At 46.0% G+C, this 18,254-nt stretch overlaps 1 protein-coding gene across 1 annotated transcript in view; it reads left to right on the top strand.

Annotated features, from left to right (window-relative positions):
- ADAMTSL3 (ADAMTS like 3) overlaps nt 1–18,254 on the top strand; it is a 2,298,702-nt gene that overhangs the window by 1,955,992 nt on the left and 324,456 nt on the right. The window contains exon 22 of the mRNA XM_078684728.1: nt 10,019–10,143. Within this exon, the coding sequence (XP_078540854.1) occupies nt 10,019–10,143 (125 nt within the window). The remainder of the gene's footprint in view (nt 1–10,018; nt 10,144–18,254) is intronic.

Raw genomic sequence — 18,254 nt, 5'->3', positions numbered from 1 at the left:
TGCAAAGTTCTGCCCCGCGGACGCGCTTCCTCGGTGAGGCGCTAACAGCTGAGTCACTGAGCGCTCTGCTCTGTTTTAATCTGCACCTATTTCAGTCTTTGACGGCTGATTTTACAAATATTGGTACTTTGTTTTAAATACTGTTTGTGAGTCTAGCACTTTAGTGATTACTACTGTATTGTGTTTACTTCACTCACCTGCATAACGCTGCCAAAACGCTGGTCAATAGCCCCGTTCCACCACGGCTGGTGCCGCTTGAGTGGAGGGCTTAGGGACCAATAGCTGGGCTACTTCGGGCTCCCCCTGCTGACGCACGTCCGGGGGCTACAGGCGGGCCTTCCCTGGGATATCCTTTCTTAAGGGAATGGCGGCACCGTCTGCGCCCGTCCGCGCCAGTTCGGGCCCAGGGGCCAGGACCCCTGGTTCTGCCATGGTCTACTCTAGACAGTCTCTGCTATGTTGCAACTCACCTGCCCACGCTTTGCCAGATAGGACAATATTGAAACTTGTTCGGGAAGGACTTCTGAGACCCAATGTCAGTCCCAAGTTTGCAACTGGTTCACCCCTATTGGACACCCCGCCAAAACTGGTTAGCAGGCAGGGGTGTAAGTTCTCCCTGCTTAACACCCGCTCCCTGCAGAAGCACTGCCTCGAAGTATTCTCCCTTTTGCAGGAGGATACTGTCGATATCCTATGCATCACTGAATCCTGGCTGAATGAATTTTCTACCCCAGACTTAGTGGCATCCCTCCCCCCGAACTTCTCTGCCATCCATGCCAATCGGCCCGACAATGTTATAGGGGTGGTGTGGCATTCCTCTTTAACAACACTTTAAAGACAGAAACAATATACTCTGAGTGCATAGAGGGCGTAGATGTCCTGGCCGTGAAATTCTGCTCCCCTACGGATTGTGTGACCTTCCTGTTAGTCTACCGCCCTCCTAGCACGACTGTTAAGTTCATGGAACCATTCTTGAAGATGGTCCAGGACCTTCGCACTCGCTATGAGGGGTTGGTGGTATTAGGGGATTTCAATTTCCACTGGGAAATTTCCCCGAGGAATAGTCAGGCAAACCAACTGGATGAAGTCCTTACACAACTTGGACTCGCACAGGTAGTTGAGGAACCAACCCATCTGAAAGGCCACACGCTGGACCTGATCTGGTCCTCCCGCCCTCTCTTAGCTCCCCCGGTGATTTCCCCCTGTCCTTGGTCCGATCATTTCCTGATTGAAGGTCATTTCCCTCTTTTGCTAGGACAGCAAGATGTTAAATCACAGTGGAAACTTCTCCGTGGCTGGAAGCAAGTTAAAGCTGATGATTTAATAACCGCCCTATTACATACCACACAATCGATGTTATGAGTGATGATGTGAACATTGAAAGCTCCTCCCTGCAAGAGTCACTTAAAAAAGCCATTGAGGTTGTTGCCCCTGTCCGCAAGATCAGAATGAGAGACAAGGGCAAAGCCGCAGGATGGTTTAATAAAGATCTCAGGGATCTAAAGCAGGTCTTACGTCAGCGTGAAAGAGCTTGGCGGAAGTCCCGTGCGCCTATGGAACACGAGGCTTATACATTGCAGCTCGCAATTTATAAAAGAGCTATCCGCTTGAGGAAATCTGAGTTCTATGAAACAGCCATACAAACGGCAGCGAATCCCCAGAAGGAAGTCTTTAGAATCCTGAAAGACTTACGTACCATCATAGAGCCAAAACCGTCCTTTGACTCCAAAGACTGTCAGGACTTTCAAGACTTCTTCGTGACTAAAATTAAGAACTTGGTCACAGAAATTAACCTGACTCCTATTCTCCCATGCTCCATTGAACTTCTCCCGCCCCCACCCCTGCGCAGATCTACCTCGCAAAAGCTATCATCTCTACCAGCCCTAACTAAGGAGTGCTTAGCGACTATACTGAACCGGGTGAAATCAGGCTCGCCAGCTGACCCTTGTCCACCCCAGATTTTCAAGCTAGGCTGGCCTGGTTTGGAGGACAGTGTCCTGACGTTGCTAAACCACTCCATAGATAAGGGACTGGTGCCCTCTAACTTTAAAGAGGCTAGAGTGGTTCCGCTACTTAAGAAACCTGGTGCGGACCCAAAAAACCTAAAGAACTTTAGACCTATTTCCCAGCTTCCCTTTCTTGCGAAAATTTTGGAGCAGCATGTCCTATACTCTCTCACCCACTTCTTGGAAAGTAACCACCTTCTTGAGTCCAACCAGGCGGGTTTCAGAGCTCATCACAGCACGGAATTGGTAATGCTATCCGTGCTGGACGACCTGAGACTCAAGGCTGATAATAAAAGACCTTGTGCCCTGATCCTCTTGGACTTATCCGCGGCATTTGATACCGTTAAACACTGCCAGCTTCTATCACGGATAAAGGACTTGGGGATTCAGGGTACAGCCCTGGCATGGTTGACATCCTTCCTTGAAGATAGGGCGCAACGAGTGCAGCTTGCCGACCTTGTGTCCAAGTCATCAAAATTGACCTGTGGCGTGCCCCAAGGTTCGGCTCTATCACCTCTACTCTTCAATATATACCTACAGCCACTGATTGCGTCACTAAATAGGATGGACTGCAGAGTCTACAATTATGCAGACGATACACAGATCCTGATTCAGATTGACGACACTGCTCAGGCCCATTTGAGAATGCAGAACATACTCAAATTTACTATCAGCTGGATGTCAAGTAACTCACTAAAAATAAATCCAGACAAAACTGAAGTCTTGGCAATTACTACAGCTGCCAACCCTTGGTGTGACCAGTTTTGGCCGACTGACCTAGGGCCACTTCCAGCACCAGCAATAGCAGTCAAAAGTCTTGGCATCAAAATTGATGCCCGACTATCGATGACTCAGCAGGTGTCATCTGTGGTGGGTATTTGTGTAAGTCTGATTCGCCAGCTGCGGAAACTCTCCTCATTTTTATCTTTCTCCACAATGAGGTTGGCAGTATCCACCTTAATTCTAGCACGCCTGGATTATGGTAACTCTCTTTACTATGGCCTCCCAAACAACCTTCTGGCACGACTACAGGTCGTAATGAATGATGCGGCCAGGCTTATTTTTAAGAAACCCAGGCATACTCGTGCTACGCCCCTACTCCGCACCTTACACTGGCTGCCAATTGCCCAAAGAACTAAATTTAAAAGTCTCTGCATTGCACACAAAGCCATCTACGGCTCAGCCCCTAAATACATCAAAGACCGGCTCCCTAGGTACCTACCTACTAGGTCCCTCCGGTCGGCTGAGGCATGTAACTTACTCTGCCCTCGGTACAACCTCACATCCAAGGGCGGCAGAGCCTTTTCTAGCACCGTCCCTCTGGCTTGGAACCATCTTCCTGCGGAACTTAGGATGGAAACAAACTTATTGCTGTTCAGGAAAAAGCTGAAGACGGTGCTTTTTGAGGAGGCGTGGGGACCTCTGTGATCTATCTTTTGTACTCACCGATGCTGTGTATCTGCTGACAGCGCTTAGATACCCCTGGGTGATATAGCGCTATATAAGCTCATAACATAACATAACAATTTGGTCCTGCATCAAGAAATGCACTTACGTGGGACATGCTGCCCCTTTTTTAATAGGGGCAATACACCACACTGGCATATGTGAGATTTACCTCTGGGGCCAGTGGGGTGGCTCTGCTCATAAGGAAATCCCCTCCATTCCAGATTACTGAGGCATGGATAGATCCAAATGGAACATACATGGGGGCAGGGGGTTTGGGGAAGGACAGATATTACTCTGGTTAAAGTATATGAACTCCCGACTACAGGCTCCACATTAGAGCAGGTGGCCTCCATCCATATGCAAACAACTACAGCTGTTCATATCATAGGAGGGGACTTCAACAATGTCATAGCACCTGATTTGGACTGCTCTAGACAGACAGCCGATCGGACCCATGGTACGGCTGTTGCGCGTTTCGCAGAGCAATTGGAGGCGGTGTTACTCAAATGAGAGTGGATACTCATACTATTCTGGGGTGCATGGGGTTTTTTCCAAGCTGTGTCAAGTCTTTACCCATGCAGGTGAGGTTGGTGTGGTAACCTGGGTAGACTTTCTGGCATGGGGACTGTCAGATCATCCCCCTCCCTGGGTCTCAATCAGGAGAAGGGACAGGATGGGAGTTGAACGCCTGGCACCTGAGAGATGTGGACAAGGCCTGAGAAATACAAATCGATACAAAACTATACTTCACTGAAAATGAGGGCTCAATGGAGTCTGCCTTGATACTTTGGAACGCCTATGAACCGGTTCTTCGGGACCGAGCTCAGAACATACTTGCTAGGAAAAAGAGGCATGAGGTAGAAAAGATAAAGGAGCTTGAACACCAGCTGCGATCACTAAAGGCATCACATCAGGACCAGTCTGATCCGCAGTGCCTCAGGCGAATTGAGGTGCTGCGGACAGAGTATCGGGACTTGGCCCAGGGAGAGGTAAGTCGCCGTCTATTGGCCCCTCACCACTGTCTTTATGGCACTGGTGATTAGGCAGGAAAGCTGCTGGCATGGCTGAGCAAGAAAGATGCAGAGGTGTGCTGGGTGGGAACTGTTACAGCCCTATAGGAGAGTCATGCACTACTGGCACCCAAATAGTGGGGGAGTTTGCTCACCATAATGCTGGGTTCTATGAAGAACGCCCACTGCCGGGTGCTGACCAAATTAGATACTTTATTGCAGAAGTCCAGGGGAGTACTGACCCCAGTTCTCCCCTCAGTAAATTGTATGGATCTTGAAGGGGAAATAGACCTCCCCGAGGTCAAGCCTGCAATCACAAGGCTCAAAACTGGGAAACCTCCAGGACCCAATGTGCTCACAGTGGAATACTTCAAAAGGTAAGCAGGCATACTGGGACTTCATCACCTGAATCTATTTCGTGAAGCATTGGATAAAGAGGTACTGCTGCCTGATTTGCAATGTGCAACTTTAGTGGCAATACAAACGGAGGGGAAGCCTACAAACAGATGTGATTCTTATTGCCCGATTTCGCTCTTGAATGTCGAGGCTAAGGCGCTAGCTACAATCCTGGTGACTAGGCTCGTAAAAGTAATTGTTCCGCTGATCCATAGGGACCAATCAGACTTCATGCCAGGCAGAATCACTAAGCCCAACCTGCAAAGACTGCAGAGTTGGCTGGCAGAGGTACAAATCAGGGAGATGCCCCACGTCTTTCACTCATTAGATGCTGACAAAGCATTTGATGCTATACACTGGCCCTAGCTACACCAAGTATTGATGAAGTTCGGCTTCAGCCCCAGATATAGGCAAAAGGTGATATTGTTGTACCAATCCCTGATGGCCGCATTAAGAGTGAAAGGGGCCTGTTTTCCAATTATTCCAATTGAGTGGGGGACACAGAAGGGATGTCTAGTCTTCTGTTTGCTCTAACAATAGAAAACCTTGTATGTATGATCCGTGCTCACCCTGACATGCAGGACTTTTGGGTTTTGGACACTTGTCCATGGGCGGAGAAAATCTCACTTTACGCGGATGACATCCTTCTCTATGTCACAGAGTCTCCAGTCACGATTCCGATCATTTTCCAGACCATAGAAACGTTTGGTAGTTGCTCAGGTTATAAAATAAACTTGGGGAAATCAGTGCTGTTTCAACCATATGGGTCCTCTGCCCCAGTGGTCATACCAGGAAGACTGCGAGTTGAAACATCAAGCTTTAATTACTTAAGACATCCATGTTACATCTGACAGAGACCTCTGTCTCGCCACCAACCTTGAGAGGGTCTTCATCACCTTTCAGAGAGATGCGGTGCGCTGGCGTGGGCTGCCCTTGACCATTTTGGGGAAGGTTGCTATCTTTAAGAAGCTACTTTATAGTCTCCAGAACAGGTATTATCAAATCCCGTAGGAGATGTTTATCAAAATAGACAGGGAAGTGAGGCTGATGCTGTGAAATAAGGGTCACCCTAGAGTGATACTCCTGATCCTGCAGCAAAATTCCTAGAACGGGGCTATCCATTCAGGATGTGCAGGCTTATTATTGGACAGCTCACCTTTTGCCAATCAGTGAATGGATATTCGCACCAAAAGATCACCCAACCTATTTGTTTGAGAGGGCCCGGCTACAGCCGCATTCCCATCTACATTATATATATGGCAGGGCTGGTTTGGGCAGACTGCTGCTAGTGACCCAGGTGACGCTGGAGGCTTGGTGGAAGGCCACCAGTACGATGGGTTCAGCAGCAGAGGTATCTAGGGAAGTACCACTGTGGGAAGGAGGCATGATGAGGAACTGGAGAAGTTGCTGGGTTTGAACCTTGAAACTTGATGCACATCTCCAAAATAGGGGATGTACTGGAGGATGAAAAATTAATACCTTCCCCTCCCTGAGGCAGGAATACCACCTTCATCAGAAGCAAGACTTAAAGTTTTCTCAGCTTCGCTATGACCGGTTAGCTGAGGGGTTAGACACTGTTGATAAACCTGAATACGCCCCGCTCAAGGGCAGGTTACTTGTCGAAGAGCTTGAGGACAAGGCAATCTTGTGCACCTACAGAACCATAATATTAATCCTAACACACTGGGTAGACTGCGAGACAAATGGGTGAAGGACATTGGAGAGATGGATGACACAGAAAGTGATAAAAAAGTCAAGGCTCCGGATCATACAGTTTAAGATACTTCATCGAGCCTACTATGACCAAGCCCGACTGTATAGGATGAGTAATGTGGCTTTCCTGGATTGTCTACGATGTACCAGGGCTAGAGGCGACTTCCTGCACACGCTTTGGGTCTGCCTTCTTATACAAACTTACTGGAGTAAGGTTCTTCGAGAACTCCAGGTTATCCTAGATGCAGTAGGGTCAATTGAACCGAAGTATATCATGTTGGGAATACCAACCGATATAGATGACCCAAGGGCTCAATTACTTTTCTGTAATTCGGGTTTGTTTATGGTGAGGAGGGACATAACCAAGTACTTGGGGGCACAGGAGGTCCCCACACTGCATAAATGCACAGCAGGTATCAACATGTATATGGCGGCAATGGGAGTCATTTATTTCAGCAGAGGTTGTCCCCATAAGTTTCTCAAGATATGGGGGCCTGGGCAACAGTACTATAATCTGGGGCCCAAAGCAAATGACGATGATGGCCTACGACTGGGCACTCGGAATTTTGTTAAGGGGGTGTCAGGGTAAATCTGTGGTCCTACAAGTGTGCTACAGGGTACTCTTGCTACCCTGTTGGAAACTCTTTTTCTAAATCATTGATCATGTGGTTGTCCCCGGGAGGGTTACCCCTCCCCCTTCTTGATATTTCTCTGTCTTTGATGCTTTGGAGCTTTGCATGCTTGCTACTTTGCACTATGTATCTGTTGTCAATGCCTATGTGGATGTTGTTTAATGCATGTCTATTGTTTTGTTGTTTACATTAAAAACCAAAAAGAAAGATATTTAAAAAAAAGTATTATGCTCATGAGAGGACGTATATATGGAAGGTGGACTTGTAGAGCGCTGCTTGTCACCCCTGAGGCTATCTAGGGGCTGAGTTGATGAGTGTAGGTGTGTTGTGAGGCTGGGTCTTAATACAGGGAGTCCCCATGGTCCAGCAAGAAGGCTTATTGCATAGCAAGTTCTTCAGCTACTTGTAGAATTCAAGAAGTGAGGATGAGTCCCTGATTTGTTGTGGGTGGTAGTCCAAGGTTTGGCAGCTTGGTAGCAGAATGATCAACTTCCCGTTCTGCTTCTGCGGATGCAGGGTGTGCTTGGGAGTGAGAGTGATGCTGAGAGAAGCTGTCTAGTGGGTTGGTGGTAGTAAAGCCAGTGAATGACATATGCAGGTCCCGTGTTGTGCAGTGACACGAATACATGTGTGAGAAGTTCGAACTGGTAGCGCTTCTGGATGGGAGCCAGTGGAGCTCTCTGATGAGTGCTGTGGTGTGGGTTCGACACGAGGGGTCGAGGATGAGTTTAGTGGCTGCGCTTTTGATGGTTTGAAGTCTGTCAAGAGATGGGTTGGAATGCAGGTGTAGTGTACATTGCTGTGGTCCAGTCTGCTTGTGATTAGGACCTGCATGATGGTACATTTGGTGTCCAGTGGGAGCCACTTGAAGATTTCTACATAACACGCAGCGGACGTGGAAGCATGAGGAGGTGACAGCGTTGACCTGGGACTTCATGGTGAGGTTGATGTCCAGGATGAGATCTAGGTTCCTAGCGAGGTCAGTTGGAGTGGGTGTAGGTCCAAGATCGGTGGGCCACCAGGTGGAGTCCAAAGGTGAGCTTTTATTCCTGAAGATCAGCACTTCAATTTTGTCATTGTTGAGCTTGAGGCAGTTTTATTTCATACTATTGTCACTCGGGTAATGCTTTGTTTGAAGTTTATCTTGGTAGTGATTCCGTGGGATCTGATGATGTTTGCCAGAGGAACCATGTTGAAACATGTGGGGCTGAGTAATGATTCTTGTGGGACTCCACAGACAAGGTCCTTGGGTACTGATGTGAATGTCAACAGCCTGACTCGTGTTCTTTCGGAGTGGAAGGAAGCTGTCCATTTGAGTTTTGGTCCCTGTATTCCCACTATGTGGACTCTGGCGATGAGTGTGTGATGGGAGACAGTGTTGAAGCGGCATGGAGGTAGAGAAGCATGAGGTCAGTTGGTAGTCTTTGGTTGATGAGGTTAGCAGGTTGGGAAGGTCGACCGGGGGTAGATCGGTTTCGAAATTGCTGTATATCTTGGTTATTTTTTCATGGAAGAAGTTGGAAAGGTTGTTGCAGACTTCTTGTGTAGGGGTTTATGATTTGAGTTGTGGCTGTTGTATTGGTGAAATCTGTTATGTTAGGAAAAGGTTCCTTGCAGTTGTCGGACCTAGATTCAATTCCCAGGGTAAGAGCCTTTTTCTTGGTGGTGATAGGGTCTAAGTGTGGCCTTGTCTGTGTTTCTTGCGGTGGTTCCTTGTTTCCTTTCACGTTGTTTACAAATTATCTTGGATTCGCGGAGGTCAGCATTGTACCAGCTAGCTTGTTTGTGGATCTTTTGGGTCTGGTGTTTTTCAGGGGTGCCAGGGTATTTGTGCAGATGGTGTTACAGGCGTTGAAGTGTAGTTGTGTAATTGATTAAGTTGTTGGTGGGGTCTGGGTAGTTTAGTTGGAGGTCATATATCCATTCTGTTTCTGTAACTTTCTTCCAGCAGCTTCTTTTTTAAATTTTTTTTATAGTTTTATATAGCGCGAACTATACCCGAGACATCAGGTATCAGAGTGATTTACATGAGCACCAGTTTTGTTACAAATGGACACATTCATTTTTGTTAAGCACTGGCAGATTAAGTGATTTGACCAGAATTACAGGATGTTAAGCATCTTTGGTGAGACTCAAACCCGGTTCACTAGCATCGAGATTGACCGCTCTAGCCGTAAGGCTACATCCTCTCCCCTCTTAGCCTTTCCTCTTCTTAGGGTGTTGCTGGACTCCAAAGGGGTAGTTGGTGGCCCTGTTATGTGGAAGTTGGAGTTGGAGTGATCTGTTCATAATCTTGTCACTGGAGGAGAAGATGAGGTCCAGGGTGTGTCCTGTGCAGTTTGTAAAGCCGTGTACGAGCTATGTGAGGTTAATTTTATGTAGACTTTCGAGAAAGTCCATGGAGTCAGAGTCTGTGGGGTCTTCGAGAAGAAAGTTGAGATCACCTAGGAATATGAAGTCTTTGTGCCCATGGCGAGGGGGTGCGGTGAGATCGATCTGCAGGTTGCTGTAGTGGGTGTGAGGTCCTGGGGGCCGGTACGTGAGGGTGCGTTTGATAGTCGTTTTACTGTCCGTCTGAAGCTCGAAGTGCATGTGTTCCATATGGTGGCTTCTGGGTCAGTGTAAGAGGGATACTTGATGGTGTCTCTGTGAATGATGGTGAGCTCCAAGTCCACCTGCTTCCAAAGGTGGTAAAAGAAACTCCTTTCTACTGAGGTTTTTGCCTTTCTCTTTAGAAAAAGATTTATTTTCACGTGAATGGATGTTGTCCCAGGTATTGTGTAAAATGCGCATCTTCATTCATATTTCGTAGATTCACATTAAGGGGAGGCGAACTACAGATTCGGAATCCCACAAAAGAAGACACAGGTGTGTACGGATGCTCAGTACTTAATGAGTTCGGATCAGACATGGAAACATCTCCACTGCTCTACGCAGGTAAAGCTGAAAGTGAACCAGATGTAACATTCTAAACATTAATCACCGTTAAATTGAATAACTTTAAAATTAATCTGGGAAATACATTGGTTTTCTTTTCCTGTTTCAATAAATGGTCTGATTAATGGTAGACAATTCTTTCGAGATTGGGTAAACAGTGAGGTCAAAGGAGGAGTGGCCTGTTAGTCTGGCATAGGGAAGATATACATGAATGAAGCAGTGTTTTGTTTTTTAATAACTGCTCCTCCAAAATCGTAAATCAGTTGTTTTGTGTAACTTCAAAAACAAACATCTGGATCCATCCATAAAAAGGCAATAGTGATGGGGTATGAGTAATAAAATATGTATCTGTAAAGTGTGAAGGACCATTGAGTTTTTTTGTTGTCTTTTTCTTTGGATTGAGTCATTCCTTGCCCAGTAATGCTTTGAAGGGGTGGTATTTCAGGTGTCTAATTTATCCTGCACACTAGCCAGTGAGAAATTCTACCACTGAATCCTAACTATTTTCTTATAGTCTCTTATAGTGTCTCCACCTCCTTTTGTAGCACTTTCTCTTTGCCTTTAAACGTACTTGGGAGCCCCTGTTTCATGATGGCAGAATTCAGCTACTACCCGACTTAGATTTTCTTCAGCTCCTTAGAAACTCCCCTTTTTGGATTAGCTTTCCTCTACTGTGACTGGAGCTAGGCTGTCTGGATTGGTCCTCTGAACGAATCATAGAATTTCTCATGGGCATCTCCAAGTCAAAAGATGTGATGCTAAAGCTGCCCTTTGTTCTACCAACTGTCCATGTCCACTCCCAGATAGAAGTTGAAGTTGAAAATATTTGTAAAGCGCACTGTGGCCAAGCGGCTTCCTGGCGCTGGGTAATTGACGATGGCAGATGGAAGGAGCACCAGGGGATTACGGAGTAGGGAAGGCTTGAGCAAACAGGTGGGTTTTGAGCGCCTTGCGGAAGTGCAGATAGACAGTGATGGACCTAATGGTGAGTGGGAGACTGTTCCAGAAGTGGGGGGCAAGAGTGGAAAACCTAGTGCCAACTGCTCTGGACTTGCGGAAACGGGGAACACTGAGAAGTGCCTGGCTAGAGGAACGGAGATTGCGGCAGGGGAGATAATGGGTGATCATAGAATTAATGAAGATAGGAGCCGTACGGACGCGGGCCATGAAGACTATACATCACATCTTGAAGAGAGTTCTCTGCAGGATGGGAAGCCAATGGAGGGACTTGAGTAGAGGGGTAATGTGGTGAGACTTAGGAAGCCGGTAGATAAGGCGAGCGGCCTGATTCTGAATGGTCTGGAGGCGCCGCAGCTCGTAGGCAGGAATGCCCACGTACAAGCAGTTCCCGTAGTCCAACCGGGAGAGAATCATTGCCAAAACAATTATTTTAAGGGCATCAAGGGGGAAAAAAGCGAGAAATCTTGCGGATAATCCTGAGCGACAGAAAGCAGGATAAAACAACAGAGCTAACCTGAGGGCGCATGGAGAGGTCCTGGCTGATATTGATTCCCAGGGTTCTAACTGAAACGGAGGGAACCAGGGTAGGAACGAAGATGGAAGGCCAAAAGGCGGACGTCCAAGGGTTGGTGGGACCACCAGTCAGGACCAACTCCGTTTTGTCCGGGTTAAGCTTAAGGTGGTTTTGATTCATCCAATCAGTAATAAAAATAAGTGTGGTTTGAAATTTAAGAAGGGAATCAGGAGAGGGGAAGAGATCAAAAACGAGCTGAAGGTCATCAGCGTAATTGTACACGGAGACCTCCATGTTGAGCAGAGAAATAATGAGGGGATAGATATAAAGATTGAAGAGAAGAGGGAAAAGGGAAGAACCTTGGGGAACCCCGCAAGGCACCGAACGGGGGGGGCAGAGAAGGCTGAGAGACGGACAGCCTGTGTCCGGCCTTGGAGGAATGAGGCCAGCCAGGAAAGAGCGGTGCCCTGGATGTCCGCTGCCCTGACACGGCCGAGAAGGATGGAATGGTGGACCGTGTCAAAAGCAGCGGACAAATCAAGAAGCACCAAGGCTTGAGGAGAGTTGGAATCCGCCTTGCTCTTCAGCTCGTCCAGGACGGAGAGGACCACAGATTCGGTCGAGTGGACCGGGCGAAAGCCCGCTTGATGAGAGGCCAAAAGATGGTTGTCCTCAATATAGGCCGACAGGCACGAGGTAATATGGCTCTCCAGGATCTTGCCTAAGTAAGGGAGCAGGGAGATGGGCCTTGATAGCTAGATGGCTAGATAGCTAGTCCTTGCTAAGTGGTTAGCAGTTAACACGTATTTACTCTTCGTGGACTATTGTCCCCTAAGCCAAAGTCATTAACTCTCCCAGCAAAGGATGTGTATTCCAGCTCTGGAGACGTGTTGAATAACAGAACTGGTTTCAAGCCAGTTTTGGCTCAGGCAACCTAAAGTACATTTTACAAAATTACTTTTCCACTTCAGTTAACAAATATCTGTTTCCCCACAAATTCAGATTGTGAAAATTAGGTAGGAAAAATCTTTGAAGCATTTATCTAATGTTTTCCCCAGTGGACATAGGAAATAAAGAGTTTAATCCCATCTGGGCTTAGTCAGGGCATACAGTTTAGCAAGGTCGACACAGATCAATAGTTTGAGGATTTTATTTCAAGGGTGGAGCACTCTAACCTCAATTTGGACTGTGCCCTCTTTTTATATAGAGTAACATTTTGCTTTGTGAGCTTACAGGACACTCTTTAGGGGTGACTTACGAATATATAGAAATAAGATTTTCCTACATGGCAGAAGCCCTTTTCCCCGCCATGTTTTACTACAGCTACAGCAAGAGCAGAGATGAGCTCCTCGCAAGCATACATTTTTGCCACTTATGTCTGGGGTGTCAATGCAAACTGCTGCCTATCTATGATATAAGGCCATGCCATGGATGTATTTTCTGTGCCATCTAATATGGTATTATAGGACCGTTAAATAGACCAATTGTGCAAACCTAATTTTACCACTATCAATTTAGGGCCAGAGCACATGTACTGTGGCATGGATTAACAGTGTTAAACAGCTCATCCCACTTTTTTTTTTCTAGGCTTGCTAACAACCTGTTGGAAATTGTTTTTTTTGACTGAGCTGCGATGAGATGCTGGGCCTTACGGTGGTTCCGATCCATGCAGCAGCGGCTATGTGTCAGTTCTGTTTTGGGTTGTGCCATGCAGCAGAGGAGATGCGTCAGTACTGCTGAATCCACAGAGGCTGGCAGAACCCCTTAGGCCCAGTTCCAAGGGTTCAGGACTGGGGTGGCACCACTTGGCAAGGTAAATTCACTGATGCCGATGGCAGAGTCCAAGTGCACACTCCACTTTTAAATTAAGGGCTGTTAGTAACACCTGAAGGTGCCACATGGATCGTCCATGAGACCCACCCTCTTAAATATCTATGTGGTTCCTTTGGCAAAAGTTTTGCTTTGGGGATTTTGTCATAGGCTGGTGACACTCAATTACGGGTATTAATTGCACAAAACCAGGAAGCAACATGAGCCAGGGTCTATAACTTCTGCATTCTGTGGCAGCTTGGATGAAGCAGAACTTTCTTCAACTTGATGGGTGTAAAATTAAAATTCTATTGTTTGGCAAAGCCACCCAGATCCGGTCAGATAATTGGTGGCCCATGGAATTGGGCTCTCCTCTTTGCCCAAAAAGTGCAGAAGAATCTCAGTATTCTGCTGGGTGACAAGCTTACCACAGCAAGGCATGTAACTGCAGTCTGTGGTACTTGTTTTGGAATATTTTGTTTGCTCAGAAAGGTCTTCTCGTGGCTCACTCTGAACTTTAGAAAGACCATCATACAGGCTCTTATAACCAGCCACCTTGACTATAGGAACACTCCCGGTTGCTCCAAATAAGATTCTTATGTTACACCTGCAAGTGGTCCAGAAAACGGCCTCCTGATTGGTTTGCCATTTTCTATCTTGCATGTTGCCATCTCCGGTTCTGAGATCCCTTCATTGGGTTTCTTTCAGGAAGCATTGTATTTTAAGCTCCTTTGCCATACTCACAGAGCTTTATATGGTAGTATCCAGCGTACCTATGTACAAGAATCAGATTTTACCAGCCAGCAAGGAAACTTAGATTAAGTGACATGACACTAGCCACCCCACGTGGCATTCGGACTACTCAAAACAGAGGATGTTCTTTTCCTTACCCTGCACTGTACTACTGGAATACGTTGCCCCTACATATTCATTCTGGTTACAGCTTTACTGTTTTTAAAAGTTGTTAAAAACCTAGTTATTTTAGCTGGTTAGCCTTTCTTTTAGTCCAGCCTGTTATTTGCCTTCTCTGTTTTATGCTTTAGCACCGGGATACATCTGATGGAGTGAGCTGTATAATTTTTATTAAATGCTAATAGCACAACAGAGACTTCTAATTAAGAAAAGCAGGGTCCAGGAAAAGGCAAAAAATCTGGAGTGGACCTGCAGAAAAGGGGAATTTTGTTACATGTGGGTAAAATAGAATACTAATATTCAACGATCATATTCATCCAAGGTGAAAGAACATCCAAATAATGGATGGCCAATGTCCTGCTGTCGTTTACAGGTACCCCTTAACCTATTCCCAGTTTGCACTGTTGGTCTGTAAAAATATCCCTGGGCAGTACCCGAATAGCTGATTTGCTGGGGTGTCTTAAGGATAGTGAATTGAAGAACCCTCTCACTAGTCTCAGGCTTCTAAAACTATTCTCAACGCAGTCATCTAATACAGTTTTGAAGGACTCTCCACCCAGGGTACATATCTGTCCATAGTGACTTCTTTGAATTCAATTCTTTTAACAAACAAGGCTGTTTTAAGCCTGTTAGATGATTTATTGTTCAACTGATTGGACTTTAAATTGGGTATGTTTAACATCATAAGAATAAGTAAAATGCCGAGGTTTCTATTTTCACGTGGTTAAACATCCAAGGGAGGGCGGGGCAATAGACTTATGTTTTCAGCGCATCAAAGTAAAATGCAGGTGGATTCTGGGATAGGGAGTATGTAAAATAAGGGTAGTCAAATGATTGGAGGATTGAGGGGGTGGAGAGGAGGTTAACGTAACGTAAAGAACGAGACATCAACAAAGAGGAGGTTTTTGTATTGGTAGCAAGAAAGACGCGAAAACGCTGTGAAGAGCTGTATTTGTAAGTACGTGGAAGCTTTGATTGTGCAACATGGTAGAAAAAGTGGGCAATAACCTAGTATCGCACTAAATTTAACAAGCGTTTTGCGTGGGGGTAAAGTCATTTGAAATACATTGTTTATTGAGCGCTGTGTAATTTAGAGGGAAAACGTCTCATAGGAACTTATATAGACCAGGCAGTGATATTAATGTGAATGGTATAGATTGAATAGGCTATATGGTGTAACTCTGTTTTTTAAAATATTTGCAGTGAAATCCCTGATGAAGGGCAGACACATAGCCCGAAATGCATTGGATTAAGGATGACAAAAAAATATGTACTCATCGTGTTGCAGTAAGAAAAGGCCTGCATGGGCAAACTGCATCATTTGAAGAATTGAGAACACATTGAAACTGCCGCATATGTGATTATCACCTCATAACTATACTGTCGAAAGGATTGAGTATTGACAATAAAGTATAAAACAAAGAAGAAATGAAATAACCTTTATTTAAGGAATGCAGCTGTGCGTCCGAAAGGGAGTGCCAAGTCATGACACTCCACTCGTGTTTGTATGTTAATAAGGCCCATCTCATATGGTATTGCCGCCAGTGGAAATAGTAACCCAGAAAGAGGGCTGGATTTAGTGGCCCTGCTGCTAGCCTGTGATATTAAAGAGATATTGTTCCTTACAGTATTAACGGTAGTGTGGTCATCCATCTTGAAGGCAGCTTCTGGCACCTTCCTGCTTGACTGGATAGATTTGTGTTAGCTTGGAAAAAAAGAATAACTCCTCGTAAAGGGATGTGCCTCCATTCCAACTGATTGACAGTTCTGATTGAGATGAGTCGTCCATCAAGAAATGATTCTTCCTTTTCAACCTGTCCGAAATCCCCCTAAACAGAGGTACAAAAAAATATATTTTTCCATCTATATATGCATATATAGATGGAAAAATATTTTTTTTTCTCCACAGATGTTGCTAATATATCCTGCTTCAGCTTGGTTTTATGAATAGTTCCTTTTATCAACTTCCTGCGGCTAGAAAAGGGCTGTGGCATTGGTGGCCGATGATTAGAAGGATTGCAATGTGCATCTGGCGCTACTCGAAACGATGATGATGATGGTCTTTTAGATCTTTGGTGAGGAGTCATAGCTTCAACGGCTCTCATAGAAGGAGAGCTCCTAGTTAAAAGATATTGCCCAATATCATTACCATCTGTGGTGGCTTTTTTCACAACATTCATGGTGGCCTACATCAGGGGGATTTATTTGTTAACGTTACCAACTACGTTTTTTTAAAGATTCCCCCAAATTAGGCCGATTGGCGTGTCGTGAGGGCAGCATCTTTTTCAGTGAAGTGACAGCCTTCTTCTAGGCTATATTTGTTTAATTAAAGCCCAGTTGAAATACCTCCTTTAAATTTCAGTCTTTCCTAACAGTAAAACCTGTTTAGTACATATGGTGACAGTTGCTGAGCCTCAGGTGGGCAGCATCACATGCCACCTCCAGGGGCATAGCTTCAAGGGGGTGTTTCAAGTGTTGCACCTCCCCTAAAAAAATTATTCTGCAGTAAATAGTTGGGTACAAGTGCTTAAGTGCTCTCAGTCGGGTATGGCAAAGCGACTGTCAGATTTCACCTGGGAGTTTTACATCCACAAAGACAAAAATGCACACTCACGCTCTCGCGTCTCTGTTTTGAAGGTCTTAAAAAATTGTCAGTTTGAAAAACATTGGGTCTTATTTATGAGAACTTGCGTCACTTTTAGACATCCAGTACGACACTTTTTGTGACGCACCAGTGGTGTAATAAATGCGCCATGTTGCGTCATATTTACAAAGTGACGCATCTAGGGAGATGCGTCTCTTTGTAAACCCCGGTGCCACATTATACCTGCGCCAGGTATAATGTATGCAGGGGGGCGTTCCGACGCAAGAAAGGGTCGTAGAAGTGATGCAGTGAAATCTATTAGATTTCTCTCGCCACTTCTAGGACTCAATGCGTCAATATGTTACGCCTGCCTCACAGCAGGAGTAAGACTGACGCAGGACCTTTCACATGCGGCAAAGGAACATTGTTGGAGTTGCGTCACTTTTGTGACACCCTCCAGCAATGCGTAACTTTTGCACCTACAGATACGTCAGAAATACTGCTGTAGCTGTAACTCCTTGCGCCATGATGCGTGATACTGTAAATATGACGCATCATTGGTGTCGCAACGAGGGCGCTATGAAAAGTGACGAATCGCTGTTTTCACGCAGCGATATTTCACTTTTCATAAATGAGGCCCACTGTGTTTTAAGTGCTCCTGACAAAACACACTGGCCCCTAAGTCCCCCTCCATGCTCTGCTTCTCATATAATGTATTTTCACAAGCTATACCAGAGAGGTTGTTGGGAATTCCCCCTCGCCCCCAAATCTTGCGGACCAGTCAACACCCCTGGGCACCTCACCACTCGTTCATCAATACTAAGCATGGGCGGATTTTGCGGATTGGCAATCCGCGAACTTGCGTATTTACGGATTCGCAATCCGCAAAATCCACGAACTCCCGCGAATGTGCGGATTTTTTTTTTGTGTGTTCGCAAGGGTTTCTGCCAGTTCGCGAGGTTTGTGTACCAGTTCGCAATTGCGAACTTACTTGTCGGCTCGCAACGGCCGCGACTATGTTGTTTCTACGTCTGGTTCATCATCACAGGTTTGCGAAGTTACCCTAGCGGTCGTACATGGGCTCGGCCATCTTGTTTGCGTGACGTAATTCCGTTTCCGGGCGCAATGTGTAATCTCGCAAAGTGTGCGGCTTGCTAGTATAATTTCGCGTGTGATCGCGAGGAAAATCTCGCGCGAACTTACCCACGCAGTCGTGACGGGCGCGGCCATCTTGTTTCTCATTCATTGCTATGGTTCTGGGCATGCTTTCTGTATCCTCTCTGAATCTCTGCCATCCTTTGCTTGTTTGAAGTTTTTTTGGATCTATTTTAC

This window comes from Lissotriton helveticus, chromosome 3_2, assembly GCF_964261635.1.
Source record: "Lissotriton helveticus chromosome 3_2, aLisHel1.1, whole genome shotgun sequence".
NCBI lineage: Eukaryota > Metazoa > Chordata > Amphibia > Caudata > Salamandridae > Lissotriton > Lissotriton helveticus.
This window is presented reverse-complemented; position numbering and strand designations above follow the sequence as displayed.